This window comes from Anabrus simplex, chromosome 4 (assembly GCF_040414725.1).
Source record: "Anabrus simplex isolate iqAnaSimp1 chromosome 4, ASM4041472v1, whole genome shotgun sequence".
Lineage (NCBI taxonomy): Eukaryota > Metazoa > Arthropoda > Insecta > Orthoptera > Tettigoniidae > Anabrus > Anabrus simplex.
The window spans coordinates 245,228,107-245,250,322 of NC_090268.1; the positions used below are offsets into that span (position 1 = coordinate 245,228,107).

The window sequence follows — 22,216 nt, forward strand, 5'->3', positions numbered from 1 at the left end:
TTGCAGTGTATCATACATACAATTAGAAAAAGCTCGTATATAAAGATATATTATTGATTTTTTTCGTTTCACTTTCCTTTCTATAGTTTTTAACAGTGTTTTTGAGCATATTCTGCATATTTAACCACATATAAGGGGGTTTTCAAGCATATAATAGATTTCTTCAAGTATATCCATCGAGCATATAACACATGGTTTTTGAGCGTATCTTGAGATTTTATCAAGCACATCGATCCGAGCCCAAATTATGACATACTTCTGGTTCCCTATGGGAATCTAAATCGACATCTTATTATAGTTCTTAAGAAAAAACCCAACAAACTGCAAACTACAGCTCTACATGTCATTCTTCCTAGCAAATTCTATGAGAGCTGTGTCGACTCAACAGCAGTGTGCACGCAATGGCGGCAGCTCGCGAACATAGACTAAACAACAGTGATTTATACCAACTGAACAGACCTAACAGATCACACATAATATTTAGGTAGTAATTATTATGTAAATGTATCTCTTGTAAAACAATTCTGAACAGCCTAAAACCAAATAAACTCGATATTAGCTATATTTTATTAGTTAAAGGTATACTTTGAACTTTAAAAAATAATGAAAAACCTACTAATTTAAATCCACTATTTCCATGCTAAGGATCTATCAACTGTATTGCAGTTATTACAAATATGAAGTAGAAAATACTAACTCAAACACAGTGAAATAAAAAATACTAAGTTCAAAAATAATATTAAATTTAAAAATCCAAAATTAGTGAAAAATGTCCAGTACGGAGGATTAAAATGCATGGAAGTGAACAAGACCACAATGTTTTAATAAAAATATAGACGTGACTGACAAGCAAATACTTCGACTTTTCTCACTCCTCGTTCAGAGGAATGAAAATGATCAGTAGTGCAGACAGACACAAACTTATAGGTGACCTGCATTCTATGTAAGGACCTTTTGAAATTTTATCTTCTGGAGGAGAACTGACTGCTAAAACAGACATGTTTGTTAGGTGCAGTGGTGAATGGCAGGACAAGCCCCACATTGAAGACAAAGCTGACGTTTACCTAGAAATGGTACACGATTCTGATCTCTTGATGTTTTGTTGGAAAAATCAAGAAAACATACTTCCAAACTTGTCAAGAGTGGAATGTGGCATTTTATGCATTTTCACTACAAGTGCGTCATCTGAACGATGCTTAAGTATTACTAGAAACATTTTGATAGATAAGGCCTTCATCGTCATTAGGTAGATGGCCTTGTGTACATGAACAAAAGTACTGAATAGATCCTAGTAATGAAATTTAATCTGCAGTAAAGTCATAACTGCGCATGTATATTTTTGTGACAATTGTACATTCTTATGTGACACCACATTAAAAATTGAATTCCATTGTGTAGTTTGAACAGTCTTTTTCTTAGTCAGTCATCCTTGTCTAGGGAGCTCTTGGGTCGGCCAGTGGATCATTGACCTCCGTTTTGTCCTCTCCTTGTCTTGATCCGCTTTCGACTATAGGCTATTAATACAGTGGGATCACCATACCCAAAGGCATTTTATAGCTAACTGCTAGATTTCATTGATGACACCCCTAACCTGGAGAACAGATGCTGCATGCTGGATTTCAGTGGCATTTTCTCAACTGGGGAGCTGCGCCTGATGCCATTGGTTCCTTCAGAGTGTCATGTTATTACCACTACCCAACACTCAGCATTGAAAGTAACCTTACAAAGGGAGGAACGGAAGCTTTTCAACCAATGTTATCATCACATATATTGTGATGCAGTGAGGAGAGTTGCGGGCACAAGACAGTGCAAAGCAAGTCTGCTTGTAAGTAGATCCTGACCAGGGCAGACTAATCAACTCCTGACTTGTGTTGTGCTAGTACCTGGCCAGATTGGAACTGCTCAAGTTGGGTCACTAGTGCTGCCACATGCTGAAAATGCAGCTGTTTTCTGGAAACTGTTTGATCAGATCCAACGCGGGGTCCTGTTACGTGATATGGGATGAAGTAGACTGTACAGCCAGCCACTCAATGACATAGAAAGGGAAAAAATAAAATAAAATAAATATTTATCTGATCTTAGCCAGGCCATTTGCACACAAATATTGTTTTTCATTTAAGACATGCACACACTGGACAAAAGTGAAGGAAAGTTGTTCAGAGAATGATACCCTGTAGGATCTATGTAAAGCATCCTCTGGTGTTTTCTACTATTTGTGATTAATCTTTTGGAGGTGTACAGTATGTTGCTATGAGTTTCTTAGTTGATTATGCACGATCATAATTCATGATGTTGTTCTTAATTCCACGTCATATGTGGAACCATGATAAAAGTGAAGAAAATGGGTTGTTTCCTAAAGTATGTATGTGGAGTACTTAGCCCAAAGACTGGTTGGATCCTCAACAGCTTCACCATTAACCATCATAGATGGTCTAGGAGTCACTCAAAAGGCGTACTAGGGAAACAAGTGAGGTAGTTTTGCTTTCCTCACCAAGCCAGAAGTTACTATTATATATCAGTCTGCCAAACCCACTGAAACACATGCAGCTACCGACTCGAACAACATTTTCACACCATTCATAATACAGACCGGCTGGATAAGGAATGCCATTATAGCATCGCTCAGAACCCAGTCACTTTCATGTTAATGTTTAAGCAAGGACGAGACTGAGACAGCTAATGAAAGTTATAAACTTGTTTGAGCTCTCTAGACCATACCAGAAGACACAGTGCACTGTAAACAATAGGTTTTGTCAGCAAAGGCAGTCTCTCTTAAACAACTCAGAATTTAATACTGTAATATATTTAATGTGTTTTAAAAGAAACTTAAGCATAGAGGATTCTGTTTAAAACTTGCCTTCTTCTTGCTTGCTAGTTGCTTTACGTCGCACCGACACAGACAGGTCTTATGGCGACGATGGGATAGGAAAGGCCTAGGAATGGGAAGGAAGCAGCCGTGGCCTTAATTAAGGTACAGCCCCAGCATTTGCCTGGTGTGAAAATGGGAAACTATGGAAAACCATTTTCACAGCTGCCGACAGTGAGGTTCGAACCCACTATCTCCCAGATGCGAGCTCACAGCTGCGCGCTCCTAACCGCACGGCCAACTTGCCCAGTTAAAACTTGCCAGCCAATTACACTGTCACAGTAATAATAATAATAATAATAATAATAATAATAATAATAAATAATAATAACAAAATACAAATATTTTCAACATCAAATAGGGCATGAAGATCGGAACACACAAAAGAGTACTGGGAGGACTGCAAAGCCCAAAGAGTCTCTTCGAAGAGACTTGGATAATGAACAACCTAAAGTGATCCTATGCGGTCATAAAATTGAAAGAAAAATAATAATGGTTTTATATCCCACTAAGAACTTATAAGGTTTTTAGAGATGTCAAGGTGCAAGAATTTTGTACCGCAGGAGTTTTGACGTAATGGCAAATCTACACGCGAGGCTGGTATGTATGAGCACCTTTGAATACCAGAGCGCTGAGCCAGGATCAAATCTGACAACTTAGGCAAAGAAGGCCAGTGCTCTCCCATCTGGGCCATGCTGCCACAGTGGGTCATCAGCAAAACAATAAGTGGGTTATGCTTCTCAGTGCATGTTCTGCATAAGGGCTAATATATACTGTTCTTGAGTTCATGACACGTTTTATGGGAGAAGCTGGGTGACAGTTGTTTCATATTAGGCTTTTGTGGTGAGTAGATGATGTCTAGATTATTGCAGCATATCGTGGTTGCACCTGTGAAAAATGCTGGTAAGGTCTGTCATCTAAGAATCAATATTGTTTGAGGTACGTCAAAGAATTTTCGCTCTTGATGGCATGTGCTGTGGATCAGTATTTCTTCCCAAAAAAATCACATAGTGGTTTTTGCAGGCGCAACGCCAATACGAAGTTGTTAGTATCCCTCTACATACGGTTGGTGTCAGGGAAGGCATTTGGCCATAAAAATGGGCTTATGCCATATATCATGTCGAACTCAAGTAATCAGGAAAATGCCAAGAAGGAGGAGAAGAAGAATATGTAGTATGTGGATGATTATTAAATTTGAGGGTAAAAAAATAATAGGATGCATGTCCTCTGACTTGAAATAAGGGAGTATCACAGCATTTTCCTGGAATGTACGTGAATATATATTTAAAAGAAAACACATTGAGTACAACTCCAGAGAGTAAGGATATGAATGTTTGATCTCTGACAGAGCAGAATCACAGTCCCATTATGGAGTGTAAGTTAACATTACACATTCAGTTCCAAAACAGGTGAGAGATGACTACTTACAAGTTAAAATTCAGAACATGAAGAGCTCTAATAAAGGTTTCTGATATTCAGTGATTAGGAGCTCAAACCACACGAATGACAGAGAATTCGCACTTACAAAGTGGACTGAAGAGATGTTATATTCATAACTGATGTCATTTTCATTTTTGCCCATTCAGAGTTGGTCATTATCAAACAGTTGTTATTCAGTTCTGATTGACTTCCATGAAGAAATGAAGATTTCGGAAAAGCAGTAAGCTATACTGTATACTTTGCAATATGTCGGACATATTATTACAATGATGAACTGGTCGGCCTTGGTGCTTTGAGAAACCCCACTTTTCGAAGGTGTCGTACAATAAATGGAGTAGAAGCTAGAGTGATGCTTATTCTTACTGGAGCAAACACCTTGTGAATTGCATAAGCCATTACAAATGTACTTGCACCCGCTGCTAATTCGCTACTTCCATCACCACCACTGAAGTACTGAAGCAGAGATCTCACATCTAAACCACTGAAACAAATCAATGCAAACCAATCAGAATTAATGTTGATCATCTTGTCATAAGCATGCTGTAAACTGATGGGCTAGAACAGAGGTTCTCAACCTAAGAGATACAATAACCTAACCTGGTAAGGTTTTCAATATTAAACTAGTGCATTATACATACAATAGAGTCTCAATTATTCAATCTACGCTAATCCAAAAATCTGGTTAATGTGAACGAAAGTGGAAGAAGAACAGTTTTTTTTAAAAACAAAAGTTATTGAAATACAGGGTGTCTACAGGTTTGAGCAAACCATTTTTATGACCATTTCCTAAAATATTTTATGACACGATCGAAACAAGCAATAATAATGAATTAGAAAGAAAGAAAGAAAGAAAGAAAGAAAGAAAGAAAGCCCACTACTCGACCTTTTGGTACTTTCAACAAGTGCCCTTGCTCGCATTCTTTCTTAATTAGTTATGTTATATTTATTTTGTAATATTTACAGCTCAAAAAAATTAGGGGAACATGTTTTTGAATGTATGCCATGCTCCATAAAACAATACCTCACACCCAGGTATATTAACAACTAAACCTTTATTCTTTACCGTTGAAGTATACAAAAAGAACATTGATGGATTTGCGTTCATTTTCAGAACACAAATGGAAATATCCAAATAGGGGTGAAAACAAAGTGATAGAAGTCCTCCAGGGTGGATTTTTATCACAGCTGGAGAGCTTCAGCACGGTGTATGTCCTCCACAAGCATTTATCACAACTTTGCACCTACGTGGCATGCTCCGTATAAGTCGACAGAGGTCACGTTGCGGTATTAGGTCCCATTCTTCAATGAGAACCTGTTCCCGGTCTTGGAGTGTTTATGGTAGGACAGGACACCCATGAACACTTCTGTCAAGCTCATCCCACACATGCTCGATGGGATTAAGGTCGGGACTCACTGCTGGCCACTCCATCTCTTGAATGTCTAGTTCTCGCAAGACAGCTCTGATGATGCACACTACACGAGTCCTGGCATTGTCGTGCACGAGTATGAATTCAGGGCTAACACCGTATGCAGCAACCAACACATGCTGTAGCAGTATCTGTTCAATGTACCCCGCAGCGGTAAGATTACCACGGACGACGACAAGATCTGTACGGCCATCAATACTGATGCCACCCACAGCATCACAGAACCTTGTCCGCATTGGTCGTCTTCCTGGACAACATTTGGCATGTACTGCTCACTATGGCGTCTCCATACACATTGACGTCCAAGGGGAAATCTGAACTCGTCTGTGAACAACACAGGTCTCCATTGGCGAAGTTGCCAGTTGATGTGGGTACGGGCAAACAGAAGGCGAGCTGCGCGATGTTGCTGCGTTAAACGGGGCACTCAAACAGGATGTCTGGCTTGTAAGGACACTACTCTTAACCTGTTCCTCACTGTCTGGTCAGACACCGTGACTCCAGTGACCTTCCCGAGATCTTGTTGCAGTTCTCTGGCAGTCGCTGAACGACGCCGCAACGCACCGATGATTAAATATCTGTCATTCTGTGGGGTTGACATGTGCCTATGACCTTGTCCAACCCTCCCTGTGAACTGGCCAGTCTCATTGTAGCGATTCCACAAGTGTTGATAACTGACGGAAAGACATTGAGATCCACAGCAACATGACGAAAAGTCCATCCTTCCTGGATCAAAGTAATGGCCCTTGCGACTTGAACCTCGTTAAGATGTCTCATGGGATGTGTTGGTTTATGTACTACGTGCTCAAATGACCGCAGTAGCTGTGTACCTCACGATACACCGCTATTCACATTGTTTTGAGGGGGTCACCTGAAAGTTTAATGCATGGCTACGCCTACAGATGAAGTATAACTTCGATTTGACATAGCCTGAGTAGCTAAGGTCTCAAGGTATGTTGTACAACCATTGGAACCCCATCTACCAAATTAACGTTCAAATACCAGAAGTTACAAAACAGGTTCCCCTAATTTTTTTGAAATGTGTATTTTGCAGGGTAATTACACAAACAAATTGCACTACCAATGATACACAATAAAAAATTATCTACTTATATTTATTCAGTAATTCATTTTGAATTAGCGGTGTCACTATGTTAATTACAGTATCCAGAAGTCTACACTCAAAAACATGTTAATTATTATTCAAAAGCCTTACACTTTCAACCATATGACAAAATATGTGGTTTAGGAAGAAGGCAAATCCAGTACTCAATATAGCTGGGGTAACAGAAAGACAAAGATAGTAATTGATTACTTCGTGGTGGAAAGTGCAAGTTGCAGCTGATGGACGGCTCTACTGGGAGAATCTTTTGGCAGACACCATCCAGTAGTGGTAGCAATAATGAGTGAAAAAAATTGAAAGAATAAAGGAAATACAAGAGAAGAAAATAAAAAGTACGGAAATTAAAGATAAAAATGTACAGGAGATATTGAAACAACAAATTCAAAGCACAATGGAAATTGGAATTGTCGAAGGGTCCAACTTTAAGGAGACAATTTGTAAGCTGTGCAGCAGAGAACACCTGTCTTAGAACATCTACAAGAATAAAAGAAAAGGAGACACCATGGTGAAAAGAGACAGTGAAGAAAATTGTGAAAGAAAAGAAGAAAGCAAGGCAAGAATGGAAAAGAGATAAAAAGGAAGAATGTAAAAGGAAGTATCAAGAAATTAAGGAGATTTTAAAAATTTAGTAACTCAAGAAAGCTGAGAGAAATTTACAAGAGAGAGAAGAGCATCTAGAGGAGAGCAAATCAATGCTATATGGGCTTGTAAGAAGCAAGAGAAGAGTATGCACAAAGATGAGGAAAGATGAAGATTGATAGTTACTAAGATAGCCCAAAAACATAAAGAAAACATATGAAATTCCTGAATGTGAGAAATAGTGTGTGAGACAATGGTGGTACAGTATGAAGACACAGAAAACAACATAACAATGTAAACGATGGAATCAAGAGTTAAAATAATAAAAACAAGGAAAGCAGTAGACATTGATGAAGTCCACATGGGGCTGATATCTAATGAAACAAAATTAAACAAAATAAAATAGTGGAAGGAGAGAGAAAGTTGGAGAAGTACCATAAATGCCCCGACCCAGCTGGATAAGGAGAAATGATGATGATAAAAATAAATGTTTATGAAAAGCAGCGTGGCAATGCTGAGTTATTCACTGTAGAGCCTAGTAGACTTAAGTTCTTCATTTGTTATCTCCACAACCAGAAAACAAAATTGATGACTTTCATGACCTGTAGACACCTGGAAATGGAACAAAATAGCAAAAAGAAACAATACATAAATTAACTCAAGTTTGTTTTGCTTTCAAAAATGATGAAAACAGGCCTAGCATATTCTAGGATATTTATTAAGTCTGCCTGGTGGCCATGATCATTCAGGCGTGAATTCTATAGGGTATGACACCATGTTCGAGTCCTGTTGGTGGGACAAATTTTCACCATCAGAATGTTGGCTGGTAGAAATAGAGGAGGTGGTGGTATACAATTTCTAATCACTAGACTGGGTGCCAAAAGCCTGGATTAAATTCCAAACCTCTCTACAGTGTTAATATGGAGTGAAGGCTTATGATGTTGTTGGTGATTTATCCATGGGATAGGGACGTAAAGCTTTGAGCAGATCCCTTGGTGCTATTCGACAGGAGTAGGCTATGTGCTAGCACCGGGTTTCATCCTCTCCCTTCCAATCATATATCACATCATTCATTTCATCTCATTGACTCCTCTGATGTGGTTGACTTCAGGAAAGACATCCGGGCATATAAACCTGCCACGAAGATTCATCTCGCTTCATACATGACCCTGTAGAGAAACGGAACAAGGGTTGGACATGCATGCATACATACATATTCTAGGGTATATATTGTACAGTACATATATGGCATGTTCATAAAATAATTAATTTTCTTTTGTTACAATGAAGCAAACCTGTTGGCTGATGCAATATACTGCCACTGCCTCATGAACATCGTATCAGCTGGTGTCGCGGTGGGTCACTGCTCCATATAGCATAGGGCACTTTGTTATATCTTACAATTAATTTTTAATTTGCATTATATGAAAGATCTCTGTTATTCAAAAATGTTCTAATTTGGATAAGCCTTGGTTCCAATTAGTTTGGATTAATGTGACTCAACTATGTATACGTACAAAATCAAGCAAGTTAGAAATTACAAAAAAATTAATAATAATAATAATAATAATAATAATAATAATAATAATAATATTGTTCTTACATCTTGCTAACCTTATGATGCCAAGATGCCGGAATTTAATCCTGCAGGAGTTCTTTTACGTGCCAGTAAATCTACGGACACGAGGCTAATGTATTTGAGCACCTTCAAATACCACCGGACTGAGCCAGGATCGAACCTGCCAAGTTGGAATCAGAAGGCCAGCACCTCAACTGTCTGAGCCACTCAGCCCGGCAGAGATAATATTAAATATGGAGTCTAAAAAGAGAAGAAAAGAAAAAGAGAATAGTTTTGTTTTGTGTGCAGAAACCTTATTGTGTTGTGGAATGTTGAAATATACTTGACCTCTTCGCTGGCCCCGTTAGCTCTTGTTGTGGAGTTGGCTGATGTTTGACCATTTGTGTCAAGCAACTGGCCAGTTGAAAGTGTAGAGAGCGGAATGAAGAAAGCGGTAGGGGTAGTATTGTGGTAGGTGGAGCTTGTATTTTGTGGGAAGTTTGAGCGTCTTTTGATGTTTTGTTAATTTTTTTTGCATGAAACTTGACAAAAAATTTAATATGCTTTATTGATATGTAGATTTAGATGTACAAACATGTATGAAGTCATAAATATCTGAAATATTAGTAATTTAGACCAAAATGTAACTTGGGACTTGTAAGGCCCGACAGGATTGGCGACAATATTTTCAAGGTGCATATACCTACTTCACTATGATTGTAGATAAAGAGGAATTGTAAGCCTAGAAATCAGTAAATTTCATCCGACCATGGGGTCCGCCTCAATGGCTAATTGGTTAGCATATTAGCTGTTGGCCCAAGGTGTTCCAGGTTCAGTTTCCGGCCGGGTTGGATATTTTAACTTCCACTCCTCTGGCTTGGGGGCTGGGTATCTGTGCCGTCTTCATCATTAGAATTTATCTTAGGCAGGGCCCAACCCTCGCAGATGTGCAGGTCGCCTATAGGGCGTTACTCGAAAGACTTGCACCAGGCTTCACCTAAAGCCATGCGCCATCATCATTATTATTATTATTATTATTATTATTATTATTATTATTATCATCATCATTTGACTGGTATTAACAGCAATGGTAAACGTAGAAGTAACAGTGCTAGTAATATTACTAGTAGCTGTAGTAGTAATTATTTAATCTTATTCCAGCAGCTGAGTGATTAGATATATATTGCCATTCTTACGAAGTTTGCAGTAAAATTTGTTTCTTAATTTTCAGCATTATGGATCTTTACAGAAAAAAATCGCACTATCATTACTAAATTAACTAGAAGTATCCAAACCTTAGGTATATTTTCCAACACATATGCTATATCAGTTACTTTGAGGTATTTTCTGCAGAGAGCTGGAAAGTAAGAAAGGATTTTTACTGCAGACTTTGTTGGAGTGGTAATCTCTACACACACACACACACACACACACACACACACACACACACACACACACACACACACACACACACGCACGCACGCACGCTCTCTCTCTCTCTCTCTCAATGCTGAAATAAAGCAAAACAATAATTTGCCGTTGGCACTAATGCTATTCACCATGAATAGGCAGCTCAATAACCCATGGATACTAACGACAAAAGCCCAAGAGAGAAAGATGGAAGTGGCAGAAATGAGAATGTTAAGATGGATGAGAGGAGTTACAAGAAGGGACAGAGTAAGGAATGATTACATCAGAGGATCAGTGAAAGTGGGACCCATAGCAAACAAGGTTCAAGAAAGTAGGCTAAGATGCTGTAGATATGTGCAGAGAAGAGGGGAGGACTATGTGGGGAAAAGAAATGGAAACCCAGAAATTGAAGGGTCATGGAAGAGAGGAAGACCAAAAATGAGATGGAAAGACAAGGCAGAAGGGGATCTAAGTTAAAAAAGTTGGAAGAGGAAAGCAGCATTGTATAGACATTTATGGAGGAAAAGAATCCATCAAAGCAACGCTGACCCTACGTGATGTGGGAAAAGGTTGAGATGAAGAACTTGCAAACATAACCTTAACCACTACTTGTTGTCTTTGGAACCTGACAGGACTTTGAAGTCTCCAGTATTTTATAACACCAGAATTGCACAATGCTACATGAAGAATAAATTCATAGAGAATAATTTGCAATTTTAGGTACCGGTATTCATTTCATGGGGAAAACTGGTTAGCTTACCATTTGAGCAGTAGAAAATGCTATTAAAGATTGAATGTTCTTTGCACTCCAGCATTCACCAAAATGGCTTCACCACTACTGCGTAGCACCACACATTTCAGCCAGATAGCTGCTGTATATTGTGTGTATTCGATGCTGCCATTTCTTACTACATTCCAAAACTATTTCTAAAGACGACTGAGAAGTTACGTCGGGTTTCCGGGTAATGTGCAGATCCTGCAGTGATTTTTAAAAGGTGGGACTTAACCCTTTGTTTATTGATGGGACTTTTAAGTGAAAGTTTAGCATTAAATTTTAAAAAAATAATCTGTGGTTGTATAGTAAGAACATAAATATACAGTTGTTTTTATGCCCAAGATAATAGTATCAATTGATGTACAAATAAGAGTTTTAAAAAAAATTCAAATTCTGAAGAAACATATATAGATGCACCATGTGCGCAACCACTGCTAGCTTTAAAATAAGATTCGTACTGGTTAAAATATTGATAAAAGTGATCGAGTGTTTTAATTTCACTATTAGAGAATTAGATTTTTCTTAGGAAGTGAAATGTGATCAAGAGTAATGAATCTAATGCTAGATAGAGTGAGGATAGAATGCTCACCAATGGTGGTGATTATTACAATATTTGCGTCATACTGTAGACTTACTGTGATGAATTTATTGAGCACATGTATGTTGTGTGGAAGAAACCAATGCTTTTACACTCAGTCTAAAATAATAATCCCTTGCAAAATTGATGCAAATGTTGCAATATTACGTATTTATGTGAGTAATTGGATACGCTAGGAATCTTCGAAATGTACCACATGGTTGAAGCCCATAAACAATTAATTTCAATGTCTTTAAAGTGATCCTTTTCTTATTTCTGATCACTAATCAGTCAGTTTCATGGAATAATTAGAATGTTTTACGAAGTTAATGTCATCTAAAAAATTGTGAAATATGCTTTAGAAATAAATCAGACTTAAATCATTTTTGAATCGACAAGTGATAAAATTAACAGTAACATGTTGCCATGCGAAAATCTCAGTGCATCGTTGAACAATAATTTCTAGTGTGAAAAGATATCTCTTAATATTTTGAAAGGAATATAAATTTTAAGTTCATTTTATTCAAAGGAACTTAGATAGGAGTTGGAGATAATATTAAGTTCGCTGAAGATGGTTAATCGTAATCTATAATCTTCATTTCCGTATTGACGAATTACACAATTAAAAATAGGAAAGAATTTCCACCAATCAATACTTGTTTATTGCTTATATTAAGCCACAGGACCGGTTTCGACCCCATATACAAGGTCATCTTCAGCTGAACCATGAATACATATTTATATGATGAAGCTTTGATTAAATTGCATTGTCAAAGGAATGTCATATGATGATGTGCATTTAGTCATATACAAATGGGGCATGTCTTAACGTGAATTGGCATATATGTCAGTATGTACAATATTGCAACTGTATGTCTAAAATATTATGTTGAGGTCCTAAAATTAGTGTATAAAACATATCTTCACTTCAACTAACTTATATATATATGTACAGGATAAAATACAATATATAAAAAACATTTCGTGCACATGAACATTCGTGTCTTGCTTGTTGGTCAATTCATCAACTCTCGTATTTAAGTCCTATTTGCAGTTGTACACTCAGCTGCTGTTCTTGGAGTTTAAAAGATATGGTTTTAAAATTGCATGAGTAAAAGATTTAGTCTTCATGTGGGATAAAACACTTTCCAATTTAAAAAAAGTTGCCAGATGTATGGATAAAATTCGGCTAAAATATGTTCAGCTCTGCTATGTATGTTGCCTTATGTTAGAATCAAATCTTGTTGTCCTGTGGTGTCCGTAAAATTCGGTTCAAAGTAATGGCTCCTTTCCCATTTGTAGCTGTGCAATGGTGTTATGTTTATTATTGTTGGTGTAGCCGAGTTGCATTTGACGTGCGAGCTTGTCGTGTACTACTTCGTGTTCTTCTTGGGCTCATACTAGCTGCTGTGAGGGGAAGGGAAGGAGGAGTAAATTTTGCAAGAAAGAGGACCAATATGTCTTCTAAAATGCAAGCATTTGTGTGGTCTCAGGTTGATGATATCTATATGGTGAATGAGGCAAATATTGAATTGGTACTCCCAAAACCTACAGTCAGGAAACGAGGGAAATTTTTCTTTCCCGTTTCATTTTCATCTTTGGTACTGCTCAAATTCTACGTATTTTTTACTTTATTCATGTCTTATGTTAATGCAGTGTGATTACTTACAATGAAATTGAATGAAAATAACTCAACTTGTATCATTTTATATGTAACATTGTAACAAGTGTACAACAGCATCATTTCACGAAGAGAAACACACTTGATCTAAAATTTTCATAACTCTGGAAAAAATAGTTATTTTTCCCTCTCAAAAACTGGTTAATTCAGAAATCCTTATATGGATACACCTGCCCCACTCCATCCTAATACACAGAACAAGAAGCAGTGTATGGGCCACATACACACTTGCCCCAAAGTCACGGGTAAGTGTGTACCAAGTACATGTTAACAAATAACATATCCGTGTTATTGTCTGAATTGCTTTGTTGTATTGAAATTCAAGTAGAATATTGAGAACATACATGTTGAAAATGTATGTTAAATTGTACCAGATTGCTTCATATGTCTACATGTAACTCCATAATGAAGTCCATGTAATAGAATTTTGGGCTACACTTACCCCACTCCACGTTAGTCCATATTTTGGCAAAACAAATATTAAATTCTATTAAATTAACAGTCCTCTAAATAATGGAAAAACAAAGTAAGTATTTATATTTAAACATTTAATATTTTAACTGGTGTGCAGCTTAACAATCTTGTCTGCCCCTGTATGAGCAGATAAGATAAACTGATAAGCAGTGTGGAGAAAGACGGAGAAAGAGTCAATGAGTACGCTGATCATAAGCAGCTGCTATGTATGCTACATAATAAGATTGATTAACTCTGTCCCACAATATCGTAACTCGGGAAATCCCATTCATCCACACTGTACGAGGGGCTTCCCAGTTATTTTGCAATTTGGGTATTCCCTTTCATGGCTTCATACCTTCATGTAGTTCACTACCAGTCATTCACAGTTTGAATTAGCAGCGAGACAGATCATATATTCTTGTACGTACCACTATGTCTACAAATACAGTGTGTTCAGTTGTACTGAAGGCATTAACATTATTACAATATGTCTAAAGTAGCACAGTCAACTAGTTTAAAAAGTTACGTATCACAACTTAAAAATGATTGTTATCAACTGACAGTAACATATTATATGTAACTTGTGTCAATGTACAGTAACATATATTTAAGGCTCCTGGTGCAACAACAACACATTTCAACCAGTAAACACCAGGGTAACAAATAACAAAATTATAAGCTGAGATAGTCGTTTCAGACACAACCAAACTGAGTGTAATATCCAAGTTCAACACCGATCTCTGCCAGGCTCTCATCTCTACTGACATCCCTCTCTTCAAATTAAATAATCAGTGCTTCAGGGAATTTCTCACGAAATATACTAAACAAACTATCCAAAATGAGTCAACATTCAGAACAACCTATTGTTCAGCCACATATGATGAAACTGTTCAAAAGTTAAGACAGGAAATTAAAGGACAGTCAAATTTGGGTTTTCAATGACAAGATCACAGGCAAAGAAGGCAGGCTTCTTGGCAACATTTTACACTGTGATGTTCTCAAAAACGCACTATAGTAATACTGTTCAATGAAGCTGTGGGTATTCTGTGGACATACAGCGTTAAGTATGATAGTGATTTGCTTTTTATTGGCGATGCTGTATCTTGTATGATAAAAGCTGGGAAAGCATTACTTGTTGTAAATTCTAAGCAGGAATTTAAAAAGAATTTCTTTCATCAACCAATTTTAAAAATCCACATATAGAGATCACTTTTCTATATAGTGTCCTGCCTTCGATACATATTTTCTCCATCGGATTGGTAAGTTTCTGATGCCGTCCAGATAAAAAGAAGAGGTAAGTGTGCGAAGCCAGTTGTGCATGAACTCTTCTACACCTGCATCATCATCGAACCTCTGTCCTCCTAGGTCTTGTTTGAGTGGTTCAAACAAATGGTAATTGCAGGGCAATAAATATGGACTGTATGGAGGATGTTCCAGAGGTGTTGAGTGAATTTCCTCCAGTTTTTCCTGCATTAAAGTGGCAGTATGTAGCCTTGCATTGTCATGGAGAAGAATGATGTTTCAGATCAGTTGCCAGCATTGCTTGTTGAGATATGCAGCTTTTGCTTCATCCAAAAGGCGACTGTAATAGGCTGCATTAATTGTCCTTTGTTCATGAAGGAAATCCACCATCAAAACGCCCGCCCCAGAAAATGGTTGCAAGCACCTTTCCAACAGATGGGCATGTTTTGGTCTTGACCGGACCTGCTTCGTCTCTTTGTCGTCACTCTATGCTTGCTTGCTTGCTTTCTTTGAGTCTGGGGTGTAATGATGTATCAAAGTTTCATCACAAGTCACAACACGACGCAAGAAATACTCTCCTTCCTCCTCGTAGCGAAGCAGAAGTCTCTGACAAACTTCCTGGCGTAAAGTTTTTTGTTCTTGGTTGAGGAGATGAGGAACCCATCTGGCAGATAATTTTCTGTAATGGAGTTCATCTCGGATGATGGTTTGAACTCTTCCGTAACTTATTCCTACGGCTAAAACAATCTGCAGAATTTTTTTCACCGATCTTCACCAATAATGTCATGAATGGCAACAATGTTGTCTTCAGTGATGCTTGTCCGTGATCTCCTTTCATAAGGTTCATTTTCCACAGCTTCTCTTCCTGCCACAAATTTTTAGCCCACTCATACACTCAAGTCTGCAAAAGTGTTTCTTCTCCAAACTGTGCACGGAACCATCTGAAAATTTCAGAAGGTTTGGTGCCCTCTTTTGCAAGAAATTTGCTAATCATGTGTTGCGCACCAGACGTGTTCACCTCTTGCTCACTCATGGCGTTCTGAAGCAGTCCAGCTCTTCACCATCGTTCACGTGCAAACCCCTTCTCCAGACACCCCAACAATATCCTGCAAAAGCGCTGCCAAAGAATTATTACTAACAGCAGCAGTACAGTCAAATTCCCATTTATATTTGATCCACCTTCATACAATATGCAAAATAAAACATAGAGCAATACTGTAGCACATTTTTTACAGTATTAGTAGGCATGAAATTCAGTGTACTGTACTGTATATAAATTCAAAAAACCACTGCTTTTATTATACTCCCTGGAACATTAGCCTATATATTATGGGTATAACCTTACTGTTTCTCCCCCGGTAATACTGAAGGTAGAGATTTTTAGTTATTTCTAACTGTTGGGTTCGATTCAGTGTCGCTAACCATACAGTTTAGGAACCCAACTTGCTGATATGAGTCTTACAGTTACTGTTAATCTAGCACGTTGGCACTGTAGTCATGGTTTATTTCGTGATTTGCGAGAATTACGTACTGCCACTGACATTGTTAAAATCACTAGTGTTACATTTGCGGGTATAATTAAAGCATTTTTTTTTCCCTGTGGGATTGTAAATCTGTCTGGTTAATACCAGGTAAGTAGAGTTGTGGCTTGCGTTTAATGATGTAGTTGGTGTAAAATGGCGAACGCAGCATTTTATTAATTATGGTCTTATTTCGTCAAATACTTGCATATAGAATTCCATTAGGATGTCTAAGAAAGCAAAAAAAATCTGTAAGAACTACTCTGAACAGGAAAGCAAGATTACCTCCTCTAAAAATATCAGTTCAGTTGAAATGGAAGGAAATTTCATTACCAACCTAACCAAACATAACCTTGTGTCTTGTCAAGACTTGTCAGACTTAGGCCTTGTGTATTCTTATTGACTTACGGCATATGTACATGTAATATATTTGCTTGTGAGCTTAATTATTTACACAAGGCAAACACCGAAGAATATGGTTATAGTAATGCATATATCAAAATAAAGGCAGAAATATGTAACATTAAATCAAGTGAGGGGGGGAGAGAGAGAGAGCGTGTGTTTCCTTAATTCCTCATTATGCTTAAAAACTGACTTAATTATAATCTTGATTGATGATTTATTTATCATTACTTGGGGATACACTGAGGTTAGTTTGTTGATGTTTATATATTGTAACAGGAACGCCCGTACTTTAGCTTAGTGGAGAACATGGATTGACGCCAGGGCGTGTACGGTCCATGCTCAGAGAGTTGGAGAGAGAAGGGTAGTGCAGTAAGTTCTTTTTAAGTGAAACTTGCAGTTTATTCAAGAAAAACAGATAAATCATATCACCTTTACAGACGAACGGTTGGAGTTTGAGTGTCCAGAAAGATGTAGAGAAGGCGTCGTCCCACGTCGCTGAACTCCTTCCCCTCACCAGGCCACCACGTCATCCCACGGTGGTTGTCAAACCTTGATGTTTGAAAGAGACTCGAACCTGAAGTCTAACGTCTGGTGATAGTGCAGCATGGAACAGTTGATTAGCTCTGGATTCCACTTAAGTCCCATGAAGGGAGTAAGGAAATGTATGGGCTTCGCAGAGAATGTCAAACTCCTCTGCCGCATTGCACTAAAGGTTGTGGCACGACACCGCACAAGTTCCACTATCAATACTGTTGGACGCAAACTACTTCAAAGAAATAAATTCAAACTCATAGTTCCGTAATGATAATGAAAGTTAACACTGTTCAGTGAACGAATTAGTCACTGACGAACTTGAAATGATAGGTAACACAAAATCTGAAACCTTCTGAGGTTCAACCGTATGCAACTTCACTTAATCTCAGTTCAAAGGAAAAAATAAATTGAGTGCCTCGGACACAGTCTTTCATACTGTTCGTAGTGAATACAGTGAAGTGAATGCAATGATCTAGCACACACAAACTTTGAAATACATTAAAGTTTCTATGAAGGCAGTTTTAACTGATCACAGTGCAGTATCGTGACTTGAAACCAAGTTTTGGTAAAGGAACAGTTTATGAATTGTAACACGTAGTCTTGTGAAAAAAAAAGTTCCAGTAAGACATAGTCTTTACGAAGTAACTTAACACAGTCTCTCGAAAGAAATGTAGGCACAGTCTTTTACGAAGTGAATTAACACAGTCTCTCGAAATAAATTGATTTTCACCCAGGCACAATCTTTATGCACCAAGTTAATTACACTCTTTTTAAAAGCAATGTTTACGTGACAGGAATTAATGTGCAGTCTCTGCAAGATGAAATTCACAAGTCAAAAGAATGTTAATCAGCTGAACTGATTCTATCGCTTGCATTACTATTGAACAAGTCTTCTGAGGCAACTTGTTTCCTTCACACGAAGTTAAAGTCCTACGAGTATACATGAAGTTAAAGTCCTACGAGTATATGTTCGACACTTAAGACACTTGAACCGCATCGCATATCATCTACCATCGGCCCTCAGCCGGACAGAATAACAGACTATACTCTCGCAGCTGGCCCGTACGGTGTGGCAGCTGGGACACGACGAAACACACACTGCCTTCTACGGGGCTAGGGAGCTCCTCCCCACAGGTTGGCTGGCCAGACTGAAAATATGAGGTTCCTTAATTTTTCATAACTCGGTCATCCTTCCACCGATTTGCTTGAATTATGTACAGTTATATTTATTATTACATCTATTACGTCTACAAGATGACATGCTTCAAATTGCGATCAGACATCCCGTTCTGGCTATAGTGACATTGAAGGAATGGCACATTCGATCATGACATCACTCGGCCTTGACTGGTACCCTGCAGCGAGCGATCACCTGTCTGCGCTGTCACACATGATGCCTGCCCGCTCGGCGCTCATTTCAAATCTTCACAGATGCGTGTTAGCGCGTTTTACACAAGAAATACATGGACGGCGAATGCTGACAGGGCATGGCTGAAGAGAATTGAATGAAAATCGGTATGTAAAGTCGGGGAATAAGTCAATACAATATAGGCCATAAATAATTTTATTCACACTGTTAATTCTCAAATATTTATGTTATTAGCGGTTCTATCGATAAATACTACATATCTAAATATACATAAAATTTAATTTATGATCATTAATGTCTTTATATTTTTAATGTACCAGCTATGATGATAGAGATATTCATGAATTTCAATTTTTGTTGCTAAGTCCATATCAACGCTGAGCCACAAGAAAATGGGTACACAAAATTTAATGAAAATCGGTATATGTAAAGTTGGGGAATAAGGAACTACACTTTACACTGTAAGTAATTTTATTTACCCTGGTTGAAACCGCAGTTTAGAAGAAGGCGCCTAAAATTTAATTTTTAATTACCTATATTATTGGTCCTATTGAAAAATACTAAACAAAAGTTATACAAAATACAATTTCAGATCATTTATGTCTTATTCAGTTTTACCGTACTGACTATGATAAGATTGGTGGCGGCAATTATTGTTTTAAGAGGAATTACTACTAGGTGACCATCCTCCATATAACACTAATCAGAGAGAAAAAATGGAAGGGGTCCGACACTTCGAAGAATGAAGGTATCGGCCTAAGAAAGACAAGGAATACAAAGGGCGTGAAAAGAAAGACTCTCTCAGCCTCCATATGTAATACTGTCGCATCAGAAAAGGAAGAAAGTTGACCAAGGGAGGTCGAATAGCATAGAGAGAAGTTTTTATTTTGCAAGTGGCTTTACGTCGCACCGACACAGATAGGTCTTATGGCGATGATGGATAGGAAAGGCCTAGGAGTTGGAAGGAAGCGGCCGTAGCCTTAATTAAGGTACAGCCCCAGCATTTGCTTGTTGTGAAAATGGGGAACCACGGAAAACAATCTTCAGGGCTGCCGACAGTGGGATTCAAACCCACTATCTCCCGGATGCAAGCTGAAGGCGTGCGCTCCTAACCATACGGCCAACTCGCCTGGTGTAGATGAAAGTGAGGACCCTAGCACAAGTCAGTGGAAACAATGCCAGGACTCAGCTAAGGGCCCCCGTGGTCACCAACCCACCGAGCCTCCCAAGTTCAAAGCCCCTGCGGCGACATTTGTCGCCTCTTACAACAGGCAGGGGATACCGTGGGTGTTATTGAACCGCCCCCACCCACAGGGAGACTACTTTAAGTGAATTATTTAAGTTAGATGAATTTAGACTTTTGTTGCTTAGTCCATCTCAACGCCGAACATTGCTGACATAGAAATATTGCTCAATCATGTTAGCTGGAGATGGATTTTGTCATGATTGTCTCAAGGTGTAAAAACGCATGGTCATTGGTCCATATCAACAACGAAAATTGTGAAGATTATAAAAATAAGAAAAAACATAAAGGAACGATTGCTTGAATAATAAGAGAAGAGGGAGTCACAAAAGGAAGGATGACTAACTTTACATTAGATGCCCTACTATCATACAGTCGGAGAAAAACTAAATGTGAAGGCTTACAATATCGAAAGATAAAATTGATCACCAATAACATTTACATTGACCATTGTTTGTTGTGATGTGCTTAATGTCTTCTGCTGCCACTCATCTCCAATAGATGGCATTACTGCTGGGTACCGAGTATAACATCCTGGATATTGGTGGGAAGTAGCTGGGGAGTTAGATAACTCTCTTATTTAGCTTGCCATTCCTCTGGTTCATACATTTTCAGGTACGTAACACACTGGTTCATCATAGTACTCTGAGGCACTGATTGGAATGAAAGTGTGCACACTTACAGAAATATTGGCACAGGAGTGTTCACGACTGTCTACGGCCTGGTCATTCCAGCTCAGTAACTGGCAGCGTAGTACTGTTTGTTAAATGAGAAAATGTGCGGTTCTTCATTTGATCGAGTATTTCATACGACAGCACTGCTTTTAAATGTGACATTCCTACTGACATCATTGTAATGACCTAAATTAACTTCAGTTGGAAAAACCACAAATACAATCTTTCTGAGGATGTAAAAGGCAGGTGGAGGGTGAGTGTCTGTCATTATGATGAAAACTGCTGAACTTAATTCTGACTGGCAGTAGGCAAGTAGGCCTACCATTATAAAGAAAACTCCCCAACTTGACAGTGGCCGATAGTAGGCAAGAGGGCCTGCCATTACATTGAAAATTCCCTAACCCAGTCTTCACTTGAGAAAAGACGTATGGTTACTTCTTCGGTGCATTTTTGAGGTAACGTTAAGAGCTATGCAATCTTACAACGTGTAACTACTTAACCTAGAATTCTGTATACAGTGCAGAATTCCGTAATGAAGCATGGGTATATCAGCTACTACAATATACAGTACACACTAACTCAAGAGTTTTTCCTTTCCTGCACTGTTAGTGTACTTTTGAAATACTGTAGTGTACACCCACCCTGTAGATTGGACACCCTATTACATTGGACATATTGTTAACGAACTAGTGTTAGGTTTAATGGACTACCCAATCATTAAACCTAACATTAGTTCTTAATTTAAACTGTATCAATACGGATCTATATGATGAAGTTCGTAAATTGTAATAATATTTTTAACGAACCGTAGGTGTCCAACTTAGAGGGGCTTCACTGAATAGTTGTGATGTTTCTGTCCAGTACAAAAAAAGCCTAAAAACCATAAATACAGGAGAAATGCGTGATTAACTTATTTCTTTTTTTTTTCTTACAATCTGCTTTACGTCACACTGACACAGATAGGTCTTATGGTGATGAACACTCTCTCTTGTACGAAGCAAACAAGCAAGATTTTAGGCCTAAAAGCGTTGGCACGATTTTGGGACAAGCTAGACAAAATATTATCATCATCACTGTTTTTTAAATGTGATTATAAGTGGAAATATGACACCCGGTTGTGATTTCAGTCTATTATGAAGTATTTTATTTAGCTTTTCTTGAAATGTTTGATTTGCTTAGGAGAGTGGTCAATTATATGATTGAAGAGAAATGAAAAATGATATACAATAATGTATTATGCTTGTATATAATCCCATACGACATTTAAAGGAATCTCTCTCTTTCTTAGCATTAATCCCGACTTGCAGGGTCTGCTGCTTTGCTACATCTCCTCCATTTCT

General features: G+C 38.1%; 1 protein-coding gene across 3 annotated transcripts in view; it reads right to left on the bottom strand.

The window, feature by feature from the left end:
- Positions 1-9: 9 nt before the first annotated feature.
- The window catches only part of LOC136871849 (uncharacterized), a 171,283-nt gene continuing 149,076 nt past the window's right edge, over positions 10-22,216 (bottom strand). For 2 of the 3 annotated variants that reach the window (XM_068227226.1, XM_067145479.2), the window contains exon 4: positions 10-4,787. In XM_068227226.1, the coding sequence (XP_068083327.1) occupies positions 4,568-4,787 (220 nt within the window). In that variant the 3' untranslated portion in view covers positions 10-4,567. The remainder of the gene's footprint in view (positions 4,788-22,216) is intronic. The other variant, XM_067145478.2, reaches the window with a different exon arrangement.